The sequence below is a fragment of the Phyllostomus discolor genome, chromosome 2 (assembly GCF_004126475.2).
Source record: "Phyllostomus discolor isolate MPI-MPIP mPhyDis1 chromosome 2, mPhyDis1.pri.v3, whole genome shotgun sequence".
NCBI classification, from domain to species: Eukaryota; Metazoa; Chordata; class Mammalia; order Chiroptera; family Phyllostomidae; genus Phyllostomus; species Phyllostomus discolor.
In genome coordinates this window covers 183419299-183440751 of record NC_040904.2, presented here as the reverse complement: position 1 = coordinate 183440751, position 21453 = coordinate 183419299, and the positions used below count along the sequence as shown (strand labels likewise).

Genomic DNA, 21453 nt, shown 5'->3' with positions numbered 1-21453 from the left:
TAACACATCCATACTTATCTATAAATTTTAACTAATATAATTAATTTAATAGTAATATAAGTATAAATTATAGCTTATATAAAATAAATTAAACTATATATAAGTAATGTAAGTATAAATATAAATATAATGGAAGTATAAATATATATTTAAAGATGTAACTTTATTAAATATAAATATTTATACTTATTTATTGTCTAGTATATATGTATGAATGTGTAAGTATATATACACTCACACATACAAGGTCTGGCAGAAGTAAGGCCTGCTTGAGTGTGGTTGGTTGGGTAATAATATAGGTATAATAATTTATAGTTTTAATTTGAACATTTCACCTATAATGTCATATGGTATGTTTGAGTGTGATATTGTTATGTTACAGAATTACATGCTTATGATTTTGCAATGAAAGACTTTGTAATAAATAAAGGGCGTTATTTGTGCCAGACTCTGTATATACATATCAACATGTATTTTAGATGGTAAATAAGTTCTTCAAAGAAAAATAAGAAAAGTAGTTGGGTAAGAGTGGCAAGGAGGAGTAGAAGGAGCTGTAAGTTGTCAGAGAAGGACTACAAAAAGGCAACATTTGAACAGAAAGCATTAGATTACCTAACTAAATCTGACTACAAATAAATGTTAGAGAGAAAAAACTAGAACCCAGTCTCCTACCTCCTTGCTCAGGGCACTTTCCACTATACCACTTCATGAGCACAATTTCCTTTCACTGCCTAGTTAAGAAGGAATTATAAGCTTCTGATTAGATTTCTTCTTGTTACAAGATGGGAATTCATGTGTTCAGGAGGAAGGACCAAGGGTAGGGAATCAGTCACTTTCCATTCACAGTTGTCATTGTAAAATCTGAGGTAGTATGTCAGAAGGAAGTAAAAAATTGGGGAGTATTAAGGCAATCAGTAATGAAGCTTTTAAAAAAATACCTGACATTAAAGAAATGAGTCTCTGTCTGGCCTCATTTGATGCCCTTGGTGTACGAATTCGATCAATCCATTGATATTCTGGGTCTTCATTGACCACAAGTTCTTCTACAAATCCGTGAATTATTACAGCTCTGTAGCACTTTGGAATAGATGTTGCTGTTAAAAGAATCACAAGGTTAAATTCAATTTTTAAAATATGTACAACTAAGTTCTTACCTTTTGGATATATAGTACAAAAACATCTTTTGCTGTGATAATCTAAAATGTAAATATAATAATATTTCCAACTAACCAGTCTTCTAAGTTTCTTTTTATTCTTAAAATAATCAGTTTCTTTTGTGAGACCTCTCATTTTTTCCCATGTAAGTGTAATGGATATAAATGGTACCTTTATAATTTAGAAAATAGCTAAGACTTCTTAAACAGCATTTCATACAAAGCACAAAAAAAATCAAAATTAAAGACAGCTAGCTGATTATTATCTAAACAGGTAAAAAGCAGATAATATATACAAAAAACTTTACTTTTTCAAAGCCCTATGTAAAAGTTCTGTACACCAGTCTCAAAACTCAAACCTTTCTGACATAATCTGAGGAGTAATGCAGCCCTTCAGTTTTTAATAATCATGGTTCAGTAGTCACTGCACTACCTAACAGACTCATTTAATATGTAAAACACCAAATGTCATTGGATTTAATTAAGATCTGGGCAGATTCAAAAAGGGAAAAACCTGAGAACATCTACACCCAACTAGTTTCTTAACATAGACCTTTGTGCCTTGAAGTTAATGACTCAGGATTTTTCCACACTATGAATCCAAACCAGCTGTGAATTGCCCAAACTATTCAATTCCAACCCATACTGCTTGGTATTGATGGGGCTCCACACCTGTAGAACCCTATGTAGTTTTCGGTAGCACCACAGTGACTGACTGTAGTGCTCCACTCCTATCTTTTAGTGTCCTGTACCAGAGTAAAATACCACTGGATTTTTTTTCTTTTTAACAGTTATGCAAAGTTTAATACAGTCATATCCACATTTGACCAAAGTAACCTGTTCTAATTTATGAAAGAAAAATTTAGCCCTGGCTGGTGTGACTCAGTGGATTGAGTGCCAGCCTGGGAACCAAAGGGTTGCTGGTTCGGTTCCCAGTCAGGGCACATGCCTGGGTTGCGGGCCAGGCCCCCAGTAGGGAGCATGTAAGAGGCAACCACACACTGATGTTTCCCTCTTTCCCCTCCCTTCCCCTCTATCTAAAAATAAATAAATAAAGTATTTTTAAAAAAAAGAAAAATGTAACAGCCAACAAAATATTATTCTCTGTGAAGTAACAGAATATGTGACAGTTATTTTTTATCTTGTTTTTCATAGATGTTGACCTGCTGATACAAAAGTAAAACCTGCATTTGATGAGTGGCTACAAGCCTCTCCATAGGTTGGTATCCACTAATTTTGGCTTTTAAGGCCACTGGAGACTTCTGCAAGATATACGTAAGTCCATTCACCACAAAAGGGTCCACATCTGTATTGTATTAGACAGCCCATATGAATGAAGTCTAAAAATTCAACACATGTAGCCTCATCAACTTTGTTTCTCCAAATGCAGATATTAGAAGGTATAGGATTTGTTTTCTTTGAGAAAGTGCAACAAGTCTTTCTCCCTCTATGTTATTGCTGACTAATGACAACCAATGGATATCAAGGTACTCTTTAGACACAGTACCTCACATCACTATTTTATACCAATTTTTTATATCATGCTTAGACATGTGTAGTTCAATAAGCCAGTGATTTTTCTTTTAATATGTGGCCTACATGAGCTGTTGACTCGTCCTGTTCACCACAAAGTACAGGTCAGTGTAAGTATATTCCCGTCATTGTATCATTTTGAGTAAGGTCTGTAACAAATGTTATCACACTTTTTTTACCTTCTCAAATGAAAGGCACCCAGATCTAATTCTCTAAGGATACATTAATTTGTAGCATTGAAGCATAAAAAAACATTCTACTTTTGTTTTCCATCTTGTTTCCAGTCCTTCTTAGGTATCTCTGAGTTTTATTCTTATGTAATGCTTTAAGAACAGTTCTCCACCTTCAGGCCCAATACCATGAAACATAAGGTTTAAAAGTGAATGAGGTTAAGTTGTTTCATTAATATGTAGATTATTTCAAATTCTGGGGAAAACCCCAAAATCTTCACCTGGCACTCTTTCTGTAGCATTGAGTAGCTGTTACCAGCAATGTGTAATGTTATTCCCTTTAACCATGCTGACAGGCTGGGAGAGCTGGAGGAGAAGCTGGAGAAGGGGCTACAGTGGGGCTCAGCCGGACAGTCTGCCTGTGGGCCACAGGCATTGCTGTGACGACCGGGTGCACACACGTGCCCCACTGAATTTTTCTAGTAGCCATTCATATGAACTTGTAAAAAATTAGATATTTACTTTAAAATCAGGTAAGTAGTCCCCAGAACTACAATAACTGTTTCTGAAAAATTAACAATTTTCTCTTTGGCATTAAAACCAAAGTATAATAGACTTTCCATTAGCCTTCTAAAATATTAATTTGATTTTCCATATTTATCAATTATTAAAGTTCCTGTTTAATGAGTAATAAAATATATTTACTTACTGCAAAAGAATTTGACTCCACATGACGACTGCCTAAATCGATTCAAATCATTGAAGAGGTCTACTTTGACAACTACATTGATTTCTCCACGAATACCTATAATTTCAAAAGGAAAATCAAGTTTCTACCTTAAAAAAATAAAGTATACTTAAATAATCAAGCAAATAAATGCGAACTAAAGATTTTAAAATAATGTGTCAAACATAACAGCAATGCTTTGTTTCCTAATTATTTTCATTCCAAGTAGTTTATTATATTTTTTGAAAAACATACACATTAAAAAATGAATAATGTTCATTTTTACTACAAGTCTCCACTTATTTGAACCAATCAAACTGGAAAAGAGTACCATTGAAATCGATGATAGTAACTTTTGCTGAGTACTGATAATATTCTAAATGCTTTACAAGTACTATCTCATAGTGCTCACACCAACCCAGTAAGGTAATTTCTATAGTATTAGTATCCCACTTTACAGGGGCAAAAAACTAAAGTTTAACAAAAGTTAAATAATTTATATGTCATTAGCTAGTAAGTGGTAAAGCCAGGATTAAAGGTCAGATCTTTATTATCCCAGAGTAAATGCTCTTATCAACTAATGCAAGAATCTGATTTAACACAAATGAATTTTTATTCTTTTCAATGAATATACAGGAAAAGTTAAAATAAGCTAAGATTTTTTAGAAGATGAGCTAACAAATAAAAATGACCTAGCCTCTACCTCTAAACACTTATTAAATGTATTTACTTGATTGTCCTGACTTCTTATTAAATTCGTACTTATGGAAGAACCCCTCTAAGAAAAGTGACTTGCTCATTTACCCACTGAAATAACAGATTATGTCCCTAATAAAGGACCCATATTGAACCACCAATAAGCAATATTGAATATATTTTAAAAATTCATTCATTCATATAGCTATTGCCTTTAATCCAAGCCCAGATTAATTGTCCAGTAGCTTTTTTAAATTGGTAATATAACATTTAAATAGATTTTATTTCCTGATTACAAAGATGATACATACAGGGTGGAACAAAATTAAGTTCACAAGTTGTGAGTACACAAAACAGAGTTTATTCTTGTATTATTATTTATTATTAATATTATTTTTCATATGAACATCTGTAAACCTACTTTTACCTCACCCTCTATACAATGTAAAAAGTATGGAAAAAAGAAAAAGAGGACAAAGAGGAAAAAATAGGATTACAGTCCAGAAGTAAAAACATTCAAGGATATACATTTTATCATGTATTCCACCAATAACATTACAGATATACAATTCTTTTGTTTCTAAATAAATTCGGATCATTCTACAATGTTTTATAGTCTGGATGTTGCAATTCATAATATATCATGCACATTTCCTTATGCCATTATATTATGAAAACATGCTTTAGCTCTGGCTGTGTAAGTTATGGTCTATTTATGCTCTAAATTATTTAAGTAAATCCTATTTTGCAACTTATTTTTACAAATTTAAACATTAGTAAATAATAATGGAATATAAGTAACATTACAGTTAAATATACGTATCTCAGCAAACATCTTACTTCCTTATAATAAATGACTATCAGTGGAATAGCCAGGTCAAAAATGTAAAATAGGCAGAAAGATTCAAGACGGTAGATTCAAGACTGAAAGATTCAAGATGCATCTGCTACTTCCTTTCAGGTCCATTTGCCCTTCTAAAATGACAGCATTTCTTTAGGCTAGCAGTTCTCAAACGTTTTAATCACAGGACTCTTTTCCATCTTAAAAATTATTGAGAATCTCACAGAGGTGTTATATATGTGACTTACAGCTACCAATACTTACCACATTATAAATTAAAATTGAGAATTTAAAAAAATATTTGCTTCTTGCCCTGGCTGGCATAGCTCAGTGGATTGAGCGCGGGCTGCGAACCAAGGTGTTGCAGGTTGGATTCCCAGTCAGGGCACATGCCTGGGTTGCAGGCCACGGCCCCTAGCAACCGCACATTGATGTTTCTCTCTCTTTCTTTCTCTCTCTCTCTCTCTCTCTCATATTCCCTCCCTTACCTCTCTAAAAATAAATAAGTAAAATTAAAAAAATATTTGCTTCTTATTCCATTTAAAATGATGATAAATCTATGTTAATATAAGCAATGGTTTTTATAAAAATATATTTGGAAAGACAAGAGAATAACTACAGTAACACTGTGTTACACTTTGCAAATCTCTATAATGTCTAGCTTAATGAAATACAGTTTGAAAATATGTTTTTAGAAACAGATTACAAATATGAGATGATTTTTAAATAATGCCTTTACTTTCCATAATGTACAAATTTAGCTTGGAAAATTCTCTCAATTATGTTCAGAAAAGAAACAATTTGCCCTAGCTGGCATAGCTCAGTGGATTGAGCGTGGGCTGTGAACCAAAGCATCACAGGTTCAATTCCCAGTCAGGGCACATGCCTGGGTTACAGGCCATGGCCCCCAGCAACCACACATTGATGTTTCTCTCTCTCTCTTTTCCCCCCCTCTCCCTCTCTAAAAATAAATAAAATCTTAAAAAAATATATATATAAAAAAAGAAACAATTCTACCAACAAGACTTGATTACTATGTCTAAAAAGATGACATCTTTTAAAGATTTAATTTTTCCTGTTTTCTTTCTTTTTATTGAATTCATTGGGGTGATACTAGTTGTTAACAAAATTTATACAGTTTTCAGGTGGAGAATTGTTTCTCCAACACATCATCTGTTCACTGTATGGTGTGCTTGCCACCCTAAGTCAAGTCTGCCTATCACCGTGTATCCCCCTAAAACCACCACTGGTTTGACAAAATTTTTTTAGGATAAATTTAAAAGATTGTGATTTACTTTCTTAAAATATACTCCTTACCATGTATGGTGTCATAAATTGGAAACCATCCTGAGATGACCGTTGCAGCTTCACTGTATAGTAAAGGGTCAATATCGATGTAGACTTTACCAATGGCGTCATTTGCACTGTAAGTATCGTGGTCAAGAACTGTGATCTGTAGAGGTTCATCTTGTAAATCTTCATCATCCACCTAAAAGTGTACCTTAAAATTAAACCTTATAATTTAAAGATCTTCATTACTATAACTGTACACATATAGCAAATGTAAATGATTACTTATTTCTGGGGGAAATCCAATTCACATACATATTCTCCTGTGTTTTACTACTCTACCAATGGTACCCAGCAAAAATGGTTTAGGAATGTCGTAATAAAGTTTACATATTATCTACAGACTAAGGATGCTAATGAGCACAATGACACCATAATTTCTAAGAGCAATTTCAGAGAATGAAACTGTAAGCAAAATGAACATTATTTGTAAGAAAAAACAACATATGTTCATAAACTAAATTCATGAAGTAAATGTTTACCCTCTCTTTCTCCTTCTTTTACTTACTTCCTAATTATCATGCACTTATTGTGTGCTAAGCACTATGCAAAAGACAGGGACTATAATGCAACTGATTGAATTTTTGTGCCCCCCCCCCCCCCAAATACAATGTTGATGCCTTGATCCCTAATGTGATGGCACTGGGAAATGGGGGCCTTTGGGAGGCAATTAGGTCATGTGGGTGAAGCCCTTATTAATGAGATTAATATCCTTATTAGTAAACACAAGGAGAGATTACCTCTTCCCCCTCACCAAACAAGGACACAAGAAGAAAATGACTATCTGTAAACGAGAAAGAGGGCCCTCACCAGAACCCAGCCATGATGGTACCCTGATCTCAGACTTCTCAGCATCCGTAACTGTAAGAAATATATGCTATTGTTTAAGCTGCCCAGTCTATGGTATTATGTCACTGCAGCCCAAACTAAGACACAAAACAAGGCAAAAAATAAAAACCCTCATGGAAGACACATTCACTATTTTGACTGTCATCCTCTAATTTACCAGTAATCCTCATCAAATACAGTAGCTAAATGGTACACAATATTATAGATAGTAATAAAAGTAGGACAGAACACAAGAGGATTATTTCCTGTAACTAAAACACTACACTTATTACATATGGTCTATGAGGGTTTACCGTTACAGCAGGTATCCCACAGTGTTAATGGAGACTGAGTTTGCGGTGAACTGAAATTGCTATACCTTCCTAATACACGCTATAGCCAAGTGACATCTCTGAAATCCTGAAACTCTGGTTAAATTTTTTAAACTTAATTATGAAACATTATGCCTTTTCTCATCCCCTGTTTAATTTCTTGTTGATTTTAGGCTAACAATCCAGACTCTGAAGATTATTATAAGAATTAAAGTATATGACTTAATGACTTGTTTTTTGAAAGGGGATCTTTTTCTATAAGGCAAGTATATTTAAAATTTGTGGATAAATTTCCATAAAATATTCCTGCAATGTCCCCACAAAAAAATGGGGTTTTGATAACAGATAAAAGAAGAACAGCAGAATGAAGACAACTTTGGTAAAGGTAAGGGTAGGTGGCAGCTAAGTAGCTCACTATAGTAATCTGTCTAATTCTGTGCGTATTTGAAAATTTCCTCATTCATACAATGTTAAAATGAAATGATCGTTTTGTATTCCAATCCATTCAGAATCATCTGTCATCAAAGGCAGTCTTCCTGCCACTACTGCATTGTCTATACATTTAATGAAAGGAAAAGAATCATAAACTAAGCTGTTAACCACTTCTCCAAAGATGTGCCTCTAATCTCTAACTAATGTTTTTTTGTGTATACTCATTCACCTATTTTAAGAGGTGAAACCAAAATATAAGAGCTAAAACCAAAAATCTCTTAGAAGAAAACATAGGGGTAAATCTTCTTGACCTCAGATTTGGCAATAGGTCCCCTGACTTGACACTAAAAGCATGAGCAACAAAAGAAAAATAAATAAACTAAAATTAAACACTTTTGTATATCCAAGGAAATTATCAAGCAGGTGAAAAGACAACCTATTGAAAGTGAGAATATATTTGCCATTCAAATATATGATCAGAGCTTAACAGAATATTTTAAAATCACTTCTACAACAAGATAAACTCCCCAATTAAAAAAAAATGAGCAAAGGACTTGAATAGGCAGTTTTCCAAAGATATACAAACAGCCAATAAGCACATGAAAAGATTTTCAACAATATTAGTAATTAGGGTAATGCAAATCAAAACCAAAAACCACTTTTATCTACATTCTTCATAGTAAGTTGGTCACCAAGTCCTGTGAACTCTATCTCTGTGATCTAAATATTTTCCTTCGGGGGGTTAAAATATGAGGCAATAATTCAAAGTAAAAGAAATGCAAAGGCCTTGGCCATAAGAAATCTTAAGTTAGTCATTCATAATAAAAATGTACATTAAAATTATACTGCAAATATTTCAGACCTACTAGAATGACTTGCGTATTTTAAAAAATGACAAGTGTTTACAAGGATACTGAAAAATTGGAACTCTCACACATGCTGGTGGGAAAGTAAAATGGCACAGCCACTGTGGAAAACAGTTTGGTGGTTCCTCAAAACGCTAAACGTGGAATGGACCATACGACCCAGCCCTGCCATCTTCAGGTATATACGCAAAAGAACTTAAAACAGAGACTTAAACACGAACTTGTATACCAGCCTCACTGAAGCATCATTCACAAAGGCTACAAGGCAGAAACAATGCAAATGTCCATCAACAGGTAAGTGGGATTAACAAAATGTGGTATATACGTACAGTGAAATGTTATTTGGACACATAAAATTCTAATATATGCTACAACATGGATGAACCTTAAAAACATATGTTAAGTGAAAGAAGCCAGATGCAAAAGGAAAAATAGTTATGATTCCACTTAATGAAATACCTAACATAGGTAACACCATTCAAAGAGACAGGAAGTAGATGAGAAGTCACTAGGGGCTGGGGAGAGCACAGGCGGGTGAGTTATTGCTAAATGAGTAGTTTTTCTGTGGAGTGATGAAAAAGTTTTGGAAACAGTGGTGATTGTACAACACTGTGAATGTAATTAATGCTACTGAGTTGTACATGTTAAAATGGTTAAAATGGCAATGCTTATGATATATATTTTACCACAATTTAACAAATTTTGAAAAATCTGTACATTATCATCAAGTGATTTCTGATATGTGCTAAAATTCAGAGAAAATTATAATAATATGCCTTTTTAATCTAGGTTCTCTTGTTCATACATTTATATTCTATTAACTGTAACATATTTTTTAAAAAACTCAATATTCCTAAAAAATATTTGTATGGCATAGGAAAACTGCCATACCTGAAATTATAAAATATTCTTATCATTCCTGGGGAAAAGGGTCATCTAAAAGAAACCACACTAACAATGCTGACATTTAAGAACTTACCTCAAATTTGAACCATTCCGAGTTCCACTGAGGGTTAAGGGACTTAAGATACACATCTGTTTTAAAGGTAGTATTACCAAATTTTACCTAAAAACAAACAAGAAATAATAAAATACAGATGTCAAATATGTGAATACAAATAAAATTTAATGTCAGCCAAGTCATGGGAGGTTTAACTGTGGAGGGGAAAAAAGATAACTATCCCTTAAGCCTTTTAAAAAGAAGAATGAATGTTCCAGATAATTTTATTTTTTTTAAGATTTTATTTATTTATTTTTAGATAGAAGGGAAGGGAAGGAGAAGTAGAGGGAGAGAAACACCAATGTGTGGCTGTCTCTCACATGCCCCCTACTGGGGACCTAGCCCACAACCCAGGCATGTGTCCTGACTGGGAATTGAACTAGCAACCCTTTATTTCACAGGCCAGCGCTCAATCCACTGAGCCATGCCAGCCTGGGCTGTTCCAGATAATTTTATAGACTATACCTGGTACTAGGGATTACACATAGTTCTGCTCCACTAGCACTAAAAGAAAACTAAGACATAGACCATTATATCAGTATGGAGAAGGAATCGGTATGCCCTTCACTAAATAGAAACCCAGACAAAAGAGAAAGTTTAAGGGTGGAGAACAAGTAAAAATAAAATCAGTAGGTGAAAGGCTAGCTTTCTCTTACCATCTCAGCAAGGGAATACAGAGACAGCCCATCATTACAAGAACTCAGTAATAAAAATGTACTGGTTGTATTTTCTAACTTCCCCATATTATTTTTAAATTTCTTCTCTGTGTGCACACAGTGATCAGCAATAAACGGCACTCATTAGAGTTTTATGTTCTTTTCTTTAGGGACAATGAAAGGGGTTGGATGAAGAGACTATCTAATTTCATGGCAGTCTTGGCAAACATGAAGTCACAAAGATCCAAAATTAACAAGGAGGAAACAAAGGTGGTAGAAGGCAGACTAAATCCCTGGGACTTGCTTCCAGCCCGGAATGGAGATTGTAAAACTTCAGGGGACTTGAGAAGTGGTCAGGAAGCCTAGGAGCAAAATAGCTAGGCAACTACTTCCTAGATTGCCGTACCTTCCCTAAATTTAGTCTATTTAACTCTCCCCTAATTCTGTCAGTTATCACCATGGTACCTTCCCTAACCTCAGAATTCACTAAAGGTTATGTCCACTTTATCACAGTGCCCAGCACTGAGTTTTGCACACTGCAGACACTTAGGAAATGCTGGATCAATCAGATAATCTATAGTATCTCCTTTACTTTTTGACCTATAATCCTACTTTTGGTGTGATATTAATGTTTAATCAGTCTAGGAAATTTTCTAAGAGCAAAATATCCAAAACTATTTTTTTATCTTCTATATATTTTTCTAGTTATTATATCATTCAATTAGAATTATCAGGAATGATTCCAACCATATGGTACCTAGACACTGTGGCTAGAGGATAAAAAAAGTTTAAAAATTATATACAAATAATAACTTCTTACATGATAAGGAATTTAATAAAATCAAACATAAATAAGAAACCGAGGAAAAGTACAAAATACATCACAAAAAGCTAATTTATCCCATTTTTAATGAGTTCCTACAAACCAATGAGATCAACAAACCAACAAAAAAATGGACAAGAGACTTGAACAGACAAATCAAAGAAATGGAAAAACAGATGTCTTAAATATGTCAAAAGATGATCAACCTCATTCACACTAAGAGAAATACAAACTAAAACAACATTTTTACTTACTAGGTTGGCAAAGATCAAAAAGTTTAGTGAGGGTTAGTGAGGCTCTCTCATACTCTGCTGGTGTGAGTGTAAATTAAAATGATCTCTACACTACAGTTAGACAATGTAACATCAAATTTTAAATGCCTATATCCTTTAAATTCAGGTATACAATGTATATAAGCAGCATTATAACAGCAAAAGATTGGAAACAACCTCGATGTCCATCAGTTTGGAACTGGTTAAATTAAATATGGTAATGCCACACAATGCAGTCCTACATAGAAAAATAAAGTTCTCCAACTTCTGGTGTGGAACAATGTCCACAATATATCTTTCTACTGCAGAACAGGGTACACTGCATAATTTGCAAAGATAAATATGACAGAATGTTATAAGACATATAAAATATGCCTTTATATGTACAGATTGTTTCTGGAAGGATATACAAGAAATGTCATCAGTGGCCACTACAAAGAACAGAACAGACAGCTTTGTTAAAGGAAAGACATTGAGAGGCTGATGCATTTTGTACCTTTTGGATTTTGAATCATGAACATATACTATCTATTTTTTAAAGTATTATTTTAACATTCAAAAACACTAAAAGTATAATACAAATGACAAAAACTTTATTTTGATTCAAATTATAGATTTCTGGATCCACTTCCAGGATTTTATCCTAAAGAACTACTTTCACACAAGGAATCCTCCCTGCAAAAATATACAAAATACTAAATAGTCATTCAACAGGAAAGTGACTACATAAATAACTAAAGAATCCTATTAAAAAGTAAAGTTGATTATATGTACTGTCATGGGAAAATGTTAATGAAATACCACTGAAAAAATCCAAGTAGCAGAATATGCGACTGACAGCAATTACCTCTGGAGAAGGGACTGGAAGGGTATAGGCATACAGTGCAGTATAGAAGGAAAGAAGTAAGGAGCTTTCAAGCTTTACTTCTGAGTATTCAAATCTTTTGTAATAGGATCTGGGTATTTCTTGTGTAATTTTTTAAAAATTTAAATCACAAATGTTGAAGAAATGAAACAATTAGGGGAAAGGAAACCTCAGAAGAATCAAGCTTACTGCTCATTTACTAATTTAATTTTCATTACATACCAATATTTAAAATATCAAAGAAATACTTAATGTCTAATTTACTTAAAAACTGCCTTATTTGAAGTAAAATGTAGTTGGGATTTATAAAACAATTCAAAAGCCAATGTACTTAAGGATTTTGGCTCAATTGCCAAACACAGCATATCACTTTTCAAGTTCTAATTTAAAACTCCCTTCAGTTTTATCCCCCTATATTGTAGTACTATTGCAGGGTTTTGTTTCTTTCTTTCTTCCTCCCCCCTCCCTTTTTTTTGTCAACTGTCCATTCTAGGCACAGTAAAGATACGATAGTCCCCACATTGCATTAAACAAAACAAAAACCAAGACTTCAAAACAAGAAAAAGGCTAGAGTGTATATTTTGCCAACATTGTGATGATTCCCCTTCTTCTAAAGAAGAATCACAGTCCATTTGGTCTTATTTAATTCAAAGGAGATTTTACTACTCAGCAATTAAGTGAATGCCTAACAACTTTATTAAAGAACATCAGAGACTTTAATGAGATTCCCTAGTAAAGTACAAGCATTCTCTTTCCCCACTCATTAACTAAATTACCTTGAGAAAGTTATTTAACCTGTTACTTAAAGCTGCTTCCTCCTCTGAAAAGAGTGGCTGCTGTGAGCATTACATGAGATCATGCATGGAGAGACCTAGCAAAATGTCTGATACATAGAAACTACCCATTTAATATTAATTTTTCCTCCCCTGCTCCCTCAAAGGCTCCTGGATAAACACAAAATGACCATGAAGTTTAGCAGAACAGTTTGTAACATACACCTTAATACCAGAATGTATTTCCATTAACACTTCCCTTGTACAGAATCCCATCCCATTCATCCTTGAGATTCCTGCAAGAATAATCATCTTTAAATACTACTTGGTCTTCACTAGCTTCCTAGATGCCTCACAAATTGTAGAAATTCCCTCGGGTGACACAGTCAGCACTGGTATTTGATGGATTAATCAAATAACTTGGTTAAATCAAAGAATCATTAAAAATAATGTAAACAGTAAACATTAAGATAAAATACAAATATTCATTCCTCTCTTTTTTAAAAAAAATATTTTATTTATTTATTTTTAGAGAGAGGGAAAGGGAGGAAGAAAGAGAGACACATCAATGTGAGAGAAATATCAATCAGTCACCTCTAGCATGCCCCTCCAACTGGGGACCTGGCCACCAATCCAGGCACGTGCCCTGATGGGAACCAAACCTGCGACCTTCCAGTTTACAGGCAGGTGCTCAATCCACTGAGCCACACCAGCCAGGGCTCATTCCTCTCTCTTTTAATGTAAGACTGAGTAAGGATTCACTTTTTAGAGTTATACATCTTTTTTTTTTGTCTAAACCACATCCATAATGTATTGTCTGTAACTGCCAGTTTGAGTTTCTCTAAAATGTGGTGGTAGAACTTAAAATTGCTTGTAAAAAACCATGAACATAGAATCCTAGATTTTTACAGTCTTTGTCTAGTTCAATAGTAATTTTTAGTGACTACATCCTTAAGTCTTATGTAGCACTATCAGTTTATTTCACCAATTTGTATAAGATTTAAATAAATTACAATAGAGTTGGCATAAACAACTGCCTCTTGCTAAAGTACATCACCCAAATGATAGGAAAAGCAGGCACACAAGTACACTGGAGAATAATCTAACTGCGTGGGGTATTGAAGAATGTGCTTACAGGAGGAATGTAGCCCTGACTGACGTGGCTCAGCACCTCGGGTGTCATTCAGCAAACCAAAAGGTCACTGGGTTTGATTCCCAGTCAGAGCACATGCCTGGGTTGTGGGCCGGGTCCCCAGCTAGGGGTTGTGGCAAGACGTGGCCAATTGATGTTTCTCTCACACATCGATGTTTCTCTCCTTCCCTTCCCCTCTTTCTAAAAATAAAATCTTAAAAAAAGAAAAAAGGAATGCAGAGCACTGGGACAGTAACGACTCAGTCCACGGAAGTTGGTTAAGACAATGTCCACTGCACAGCCCTTTCCCCTTTGCTTTCAGCCCAGTCATCTGTGTCCTTGCCTGCCTCGCCAAATTTTATTTCCCACTTCTATTTAACAAGAACCCTGCCTTCCGTTACATACATAAACTCCATCTCGCCTTTGCTTTTACTAAGTTTGTCCTATTTGTCTAAAAAAATGCCCCCCTTTTCCCTTCTGCCTATGAAAATTTTACCATTATTCAAACCCAGCAAAGATTTCTCATCACCAACCCAGGCTTCATTATGTCCCTCTCCAATGAGACTACAAAGTACTTACAGTCTACCTCACACAATTTATCCCTTTATTAAATTATAATCCTTCATTATCCCTTTTCCTACAATAATCTTTCCTTTTCTGCTGCATTATTCCTATTAGCACACAAATATATCCTATTATCTTCCAACTGATTTATTTTAAGTATAAAAAGCTTTGTACTCTGCCAAACACCACACTTTCTCCTGTCCCCATCATAGCCATACTTCCTGAAACAGTGGCCCAGTCATACCACTCCTACCTCCTCACCTTCCCCACACTTTAACCCTCTTTAACTCACTGCAGTATGAGCTCCTGTATCACTCCTCTGGTCAGGGTCACTAGCAACGTCCATGTTATCCAATCTGGCGATGCCTTTGTCCTCTTACTTGACCTCTCAGTGCCACTGAACAATTGAGAAAGTCCTCTTTCTAGAAACTTCCTCTCTTGTCTTCTGAGACACTACTTTCCTGATTTATCGCCTACCCACTGGCTGACAATCTCAGTTTCCTTTCCCTAGTCCTCCACCTCTAATAAAATACTGAATGTCAAGTTTTTCAAGGGTCTGTCCCCCTTCTCTCTTCCCCCAGGTCAGAGACTTGCAAAGGGGACAGAACCAACTTCTGAGGGAACTTTAGACATTTCTAGGGTTGTTTTGGGGACAAAGAACAGTACTATTTAGTGAGGAAGGCCAGAGATGGTAGTACCCTGCAATGCAAGAAGTAGTCCCCAACAATGAAGGCTTGTCTCATGCCATAACTTTCAAATGTCCTATTAGACAGTCACATGGCTGAAAAATCTATCTAGAACATAACTACCTCAGTTTTATAAATAAAAGCAGTGTGTGGGTTTTAATATATATAATTATCAGGAAATACAACCACCACGTACATTAAGGGACAACTCTCTTTTTCCCTGTTTTGGAAAATCATATAGCCAATGGCAATGAAGGCCTGGGATCCCAAAAACGCCCAGCTGCCTCACTAAGGAGCAGTCATATATTCCTGTGGTTTTACATATAGGTCAGGCACTCCCTTATCCTGCATCCCTATTCTATTTTTTCTCCACATGGGGCACTTCTCACCCTCTCACATACTTTATCTTTCACTTAATTATCTTCTTTATGAACCCCCACTTCCACTGAAATGTAAGTTCTATGACTAAAATTTTTTTTATTTTTTTCATTGCTGTATACCTGGTGCGCTATATGATATCTAGTATACTATGTGATTTATGTAAAGGCTCGCTAAATACTCATGGACTCATCTGATTACTTCATGGCTCCTACTGTGGTCATGAACAAATACTTCCATATTGAAATACTTATTAAAAAGAATTTTATTTTTGTCATATTACAGTTAGGGCATTTGATTTTTTAAAATTGTGAACATATATAGGTTATATTAACTATTTAATATCGTGCCAAGATAGTAAAGGGGGATTTCAAAATACCTGCTATATAAAGGGGACCCTAGATCTCTCACAAAGTTGAGAAGCACTGGTTTATGTGAGCTCACTTCTTAACTCATATCCCTCTTCTGAACACTATAGTCACAAATTCAAGTTTCTCCTTGATCACTCCAACAGAAGGTCCAAAGATATCTCAAAAATAAGTGCCCAAAGGGAAGGTGACTCTCCACCCACTCAGTTACCACCAAGCCCATGGAGTCTCAGAAAATGACCCCAGGACTCCAGAAAGCTAGGTGTCATCTTTTAGTCTCCCTTTCCCTGGTCTCTACTCTAATCTATCAACAAATCCTCCAGTCTATCTTCAAAGCACATCTGGAATTCATCCACTACACCCTCCTTCTGAGCACTTCATCACCACCTCCTTTTGTACTAGAGAATGTCCTAACTAGTTGCCTACTTCAGCTCTTTCCCCTCTTCAGTCTTTTCCAGATAGCAACAAAAGTGCTCATCTTAACAGCTGATTCCCACTGAATTTACAACACAATCCAATCTCCTAACCAGGGCCTCTGAGATCCTGCAAGGTTGGCTCTTTGACTAACCAGGTTTATCTTACAGATATAGACTCTCCTCTTCACTTACAAACACACCAACTACACACATCTTTCACTTCCTAAAACAAAGTAGATCTTCTCAGGATCTTCCCTCTAATGAGACTCCTCCCCTAGGCTCTCTTGTTCCAAACTCCTCTATACAAACAGACAACCCCGAGCAGCTGGCATCTCCTTCCCATCCAGCAGGTCTTTGCCTAATTCACACTTCCCAGAGGCCAGTCCTGATAACTCAACCTAAAGTAGATGTTCCCTCTTACTCTCTTCTCATTCTTTTCTTTCATTCACCACAACTTGTAATTACATATTTATTCACTTTTTTATTTTTTTAGTATCTGTCTGTCCCACCACAATGTAAGGTTCATAAAAACAGGAACCAAGCCTACTGTGTTCACCAATGTATCTGTATCGGCTAGACCAGTGACTAATGTGGGGCCTGGAAAATAGGGGACACCCAATCCCTATTTTAGGAAAGAAGGAATTAATGAGTCACCCTTGAATCCAACCCTTGCCTCACCAGCAAAAACCCTTTGTTACTAAAGCCTAACAAGAAATGTCCCTCAAATCTTCCTCTTTCAAACTATTCCCACTGCCATACTATACGTGCATATTTTGCCTACATGTGCATCAACCACCTTAACTGCTGTCCTTGCCTCATCTCTTGTCTGTCCGGCCCATCACTCAAGTCATCCTACAAATAACCACCTAATCCAAACATGATCTTATTTCATCTCTGATCAAAAAGCTCCCTCAGCTAACCCCCTGCTTATAGAATAAAGGAACATTTCTTCAGTATGAACAATGAAGCTTGACTCCAACCTGCCTTTCCAACCTTATCACCCATGACTTCCATACCCAGGTATATACTCTTTTACTCCAGACACATCCCGAACTTTCTAAATATACCATATATCCCATTCTGTGCATTTGATGTGCCCTCTGCCTGGTAAAAATCCTGAGTGTCACTCAAGACCCAGCTCAAATGTCACTGTTTTAGGAAGCCTCCTTAAAATCAGAAACAGAATTAGGTCTCCACATTCTATCATCATCTTGCCTGGAGAAGCAGCATTAAGATAACAGACATTAAGATAACAGACAATGAGGCTACTGAGATTTACAAGGGTAAGTAACCTTAGGAAAATTATTTACTGTTCCTAGGCCTCAGTTACCGCAGTTGTAATATGGGATACTAACAATACCATAGCAAGACTGTTTTGTCCCTTTCTCTCTCTGTCTGTCTGTCTCTTCTTCCTTCCCTCTCTAAAATCAATAAATAGAAATTTAAAAAGTACTTAGCATAGACTTGGCAATGAAAAGACTCAATAGCCCTGGCCATGTGACTCAGGTGGTTGGAGGTCAATCAGTACACTGAAAGGTCACAGCTTCAATTTCTAGTCAGAGCACATACCTGGGTTGCAGTCAGTCCTCAGGGAGTTGTCCCAGAGGCAAGCGATGGACTTTTCTCTCTCACATCAATGTTTCTCTCCCTCTCTTTCTCCCTCCCTTCCCCTCTCTCTAAAAATCAACAAGCATGTTCTCAAGTAAGGATAAAAAAAAAGACTCAATACATGTTATTAGCTACTAACCTAAACTGTGCAGCAGTCTCTGAGCTACCTGAAAGCAAATACTATGCCTTGGAAACCTGTGTATCCCCATTACCTAACATCTGGCCCAAGAACATACTCAGTAACTGCTTCTCAAAAGAAGGTGATATTTTAAATTACCATGGTAGCTTTTGGGGGCAAAACTGCAGTTATCAGGTTAGAGAACCTTTATGGAACATCAAGAACATTTTATATTAAGATAAAATCAAGGGCATGTTATCATGCATCTATCAATTCTATGCATTAATAGGCTACATGATTATTATTCTAATCCTCTGGCTCATCATGTCAATTTTTATTACAATTTTTACTTGGCTTCTTTCATAGACTTGGTTATGGCTTTCAGAGGCCTAGGCCTATGATAATTTGCATGAGTTATAAACTAATTATTAAATTTAAAAGGCAATTTTGCAATTTAAATATATGGCACTCAGTTGACTTCCTACCCCAAGGCACTACATTAACCTGAAACAGCTCATCAGACCTACCAGCTCAGACAAGAGCAGAAAGTGTTAACACTGTGTTTTAGAACTTAACTGAGATTCAGAAAATACTATGGTAAAGAGTGGATCTCCTACCCTTGTAGGTCTCCAGGTGTCCAAACATATATCTACATTCTTTAACATCATCTCTATCACTCTGGTGTGAACAGCCACCCTCCCCAAAAGAAGGGCGTGTGTACGGTGCATGTGATGTGTATTTCGGTGCCCCGCGGCCACGCCTTAGGAACTCCTCACTGGCAGGTGGCCTGTAATGAGCCCTGACATCAGGGTCACCCCAGCATGCAGAGCAGTAACCACCTTCCCGCGAGGCGCAGTGTGCCACAGACGCCTGCGAGCCGTGCACCCGTCGCATGGGTTGCAGGGAGGGTTGGACAAGCCAGGCACACAGGACTGTCGGAAAGGGAATGGGCTGAGAGGGGCTGGGGCCAAGATGGGTAGAATTCTTCACAGGGCTTGGCGCTCCCTGTGTTTGGAGCATCAGGACCTTGCACCAACCTCCACGAAGGCATCAGTCAAGTCACTAGCTCGGTCCATCACTGGCAAATGGCGCCCGGCCACGATTTTCACCTTCAGCTTCCCGGGCATCGTCTCGGCTTGGGCCTCTCCTTAAGCTCCTGCAGAAACAAACAAGCGAATCTGCGCCGAGCGCCGGGCCTTGCGGGGAGGGGCGCGCGCCGCGGGGAGCGCGCGGGATAACTGACAGCGGAGGGCGCCCGGGGGCGTGCCGCGCCGCCGGCCGTCACTCACTCTCGGAGGAAGGGGGTCGTCCCGCGGGGGAGCCGACGCCTCATTCCGGAGAGGCAGTGGGAGGAGGGGCCGCAGTGGGTTCTTCAGTCCCGGCCCCACATAGCTAGCAATAGAAGCAGAAGCCAGTTAACATCCCGTAGAGCCTCTGCGGCAGGTCCCAGTGTTTCTCCTCCCCCCAAAATGGCGGCTTTCGGGTGAAAAAGGGAGGATCGATCATTCGGCGCTCGGCCCGCTTCGCAGGGGAGAAATTACATTGCACTGTAAAGATAAAGGGGGAGGGACGGACTTGGAGGAAGCTGGAGGGCAGGAAAATGGGGTGAGCCCTGCATCATCCACCGAGCCTGGGCTGTAGATTGGAGTGGTGCTGCTTTCCTGGAGGAAAACCGGCTTTATCCTGAGGCCCAGCGTTTGTGCAGCTCAGGGCCCTGTCCTTGGACCTCTCTGCCTTGCCAGCTGCAAGCGCCGCATTTCCCAAGGTCTGTAACTGAAGACAGCTGGAGGAGCGATTCCAATCTGCCTTTAACGACCCGTTAGTGATTCCTAACGTCAACTTAGCTGGTTTCTACCTGGGAGGGGTGACGTTTTTATATGAAATAGAGTAAGAAATTTCGGGGAATGTCGGAGAGTTGACTAACGTTTTTTATTGAGTCACATATACCTCTACTGTGTACTGGGGTACAGGTGTTGCAATAGGTCTTGGGCCAAAATCAAAATAACACAAACCCCAAGCAACAACAAAAAACGCAACAACTCTGAAATTGAAAGCCACTGCTTGAAGGAATTTACCCTGTCCTCGGAGATCATCTCAGGCTTGTGTTTATTGTCTACAAGCCTAAAGACATGATCTACATAGCTGGCAGGAGTTCAGGACCTTCATAGATATGTATGCTGTAAGGCATAGTCTATAGGCTCAGACTGTCGGAAAAAGAGGAGGGAAATCAAGGAGCATGCACAGTATGTAAAACAAATCACTCCACACAAAAACAGCCTAAACAGTACGTGCCATATATCGTATACAAAATCATTATTAACAATTCCAGTAGAAAGATTATACCACTGGTTTCACCAGTGAAGGAAAATTCCTAAATGAAGGTATCAGGATAATGATCTTAACTTCAAAAACACTCAACAGGTTAAATCAAGTACTCCAGGCAGTGGTGACCCAGAATTATCTTTTCAAGGAAAAAATTCTTCTGCGGAGGGAATACTGTTCCCATATCTGAGAAGTTCAACTCTCCCAAACAAAAAGAAAGAAAGAGAGAAAGAGAAAAAGAAAACGAAAGAAAAGAATAAGGCTTCCTCAAAATAAAACTCTAAAAGATAAATTGCTGACTTTCAGGATTAGAGAAACCTTTATCAATTCAAACCAGGGAAAGGGTAGAGACCTCATGAAAATTTTCTTAGACCTGCAGTTTTTTTGTGGAGTTTAACTCTACCCTTAAAATGAATGCCCTTATCAAACCCTCAAGGTCAGCTGCACTAAGTGATAGGTTAACTCTGGTGTATTTTGGTGGGAGAGTTGAAATAGCCTTTTTACTAAAATCAAAGAATTACTGTTTTACCAGCTTATTTTTTA

General features: G+C 37.0%; 1 protein-coding gene across 1 annotated transcript in view; it reads right to left on the bottom strand.

The window, feature by feature from the left end:
* The window catches only part of C2CD5 (C2 calcium dependent domain containing 5), an 88055-nt gene extending 67956 nt beyond the window's left edge, over positions 1-20099 (bottom strand). Inside the window, 6 exon segments of the mRNA XM_036019258.1 lie at positions 939-1094; positions 3567-3662; positions 6439-6610; positions 9909-9995; positions 19626-19744; positions 19878-20099. Coding sequence (XP_035875151.1) covers positions 939-1094; positions 3567-3662; positions 6439-6610; positions 9909-9995; positions 19626-19715 — 601 coding nt within the window. The 5' untranslated portion in view covers positions 19716-19744; positions 19878-20099.
* Positions 20100-21453: the final 1354 nt, after the last annotated feature.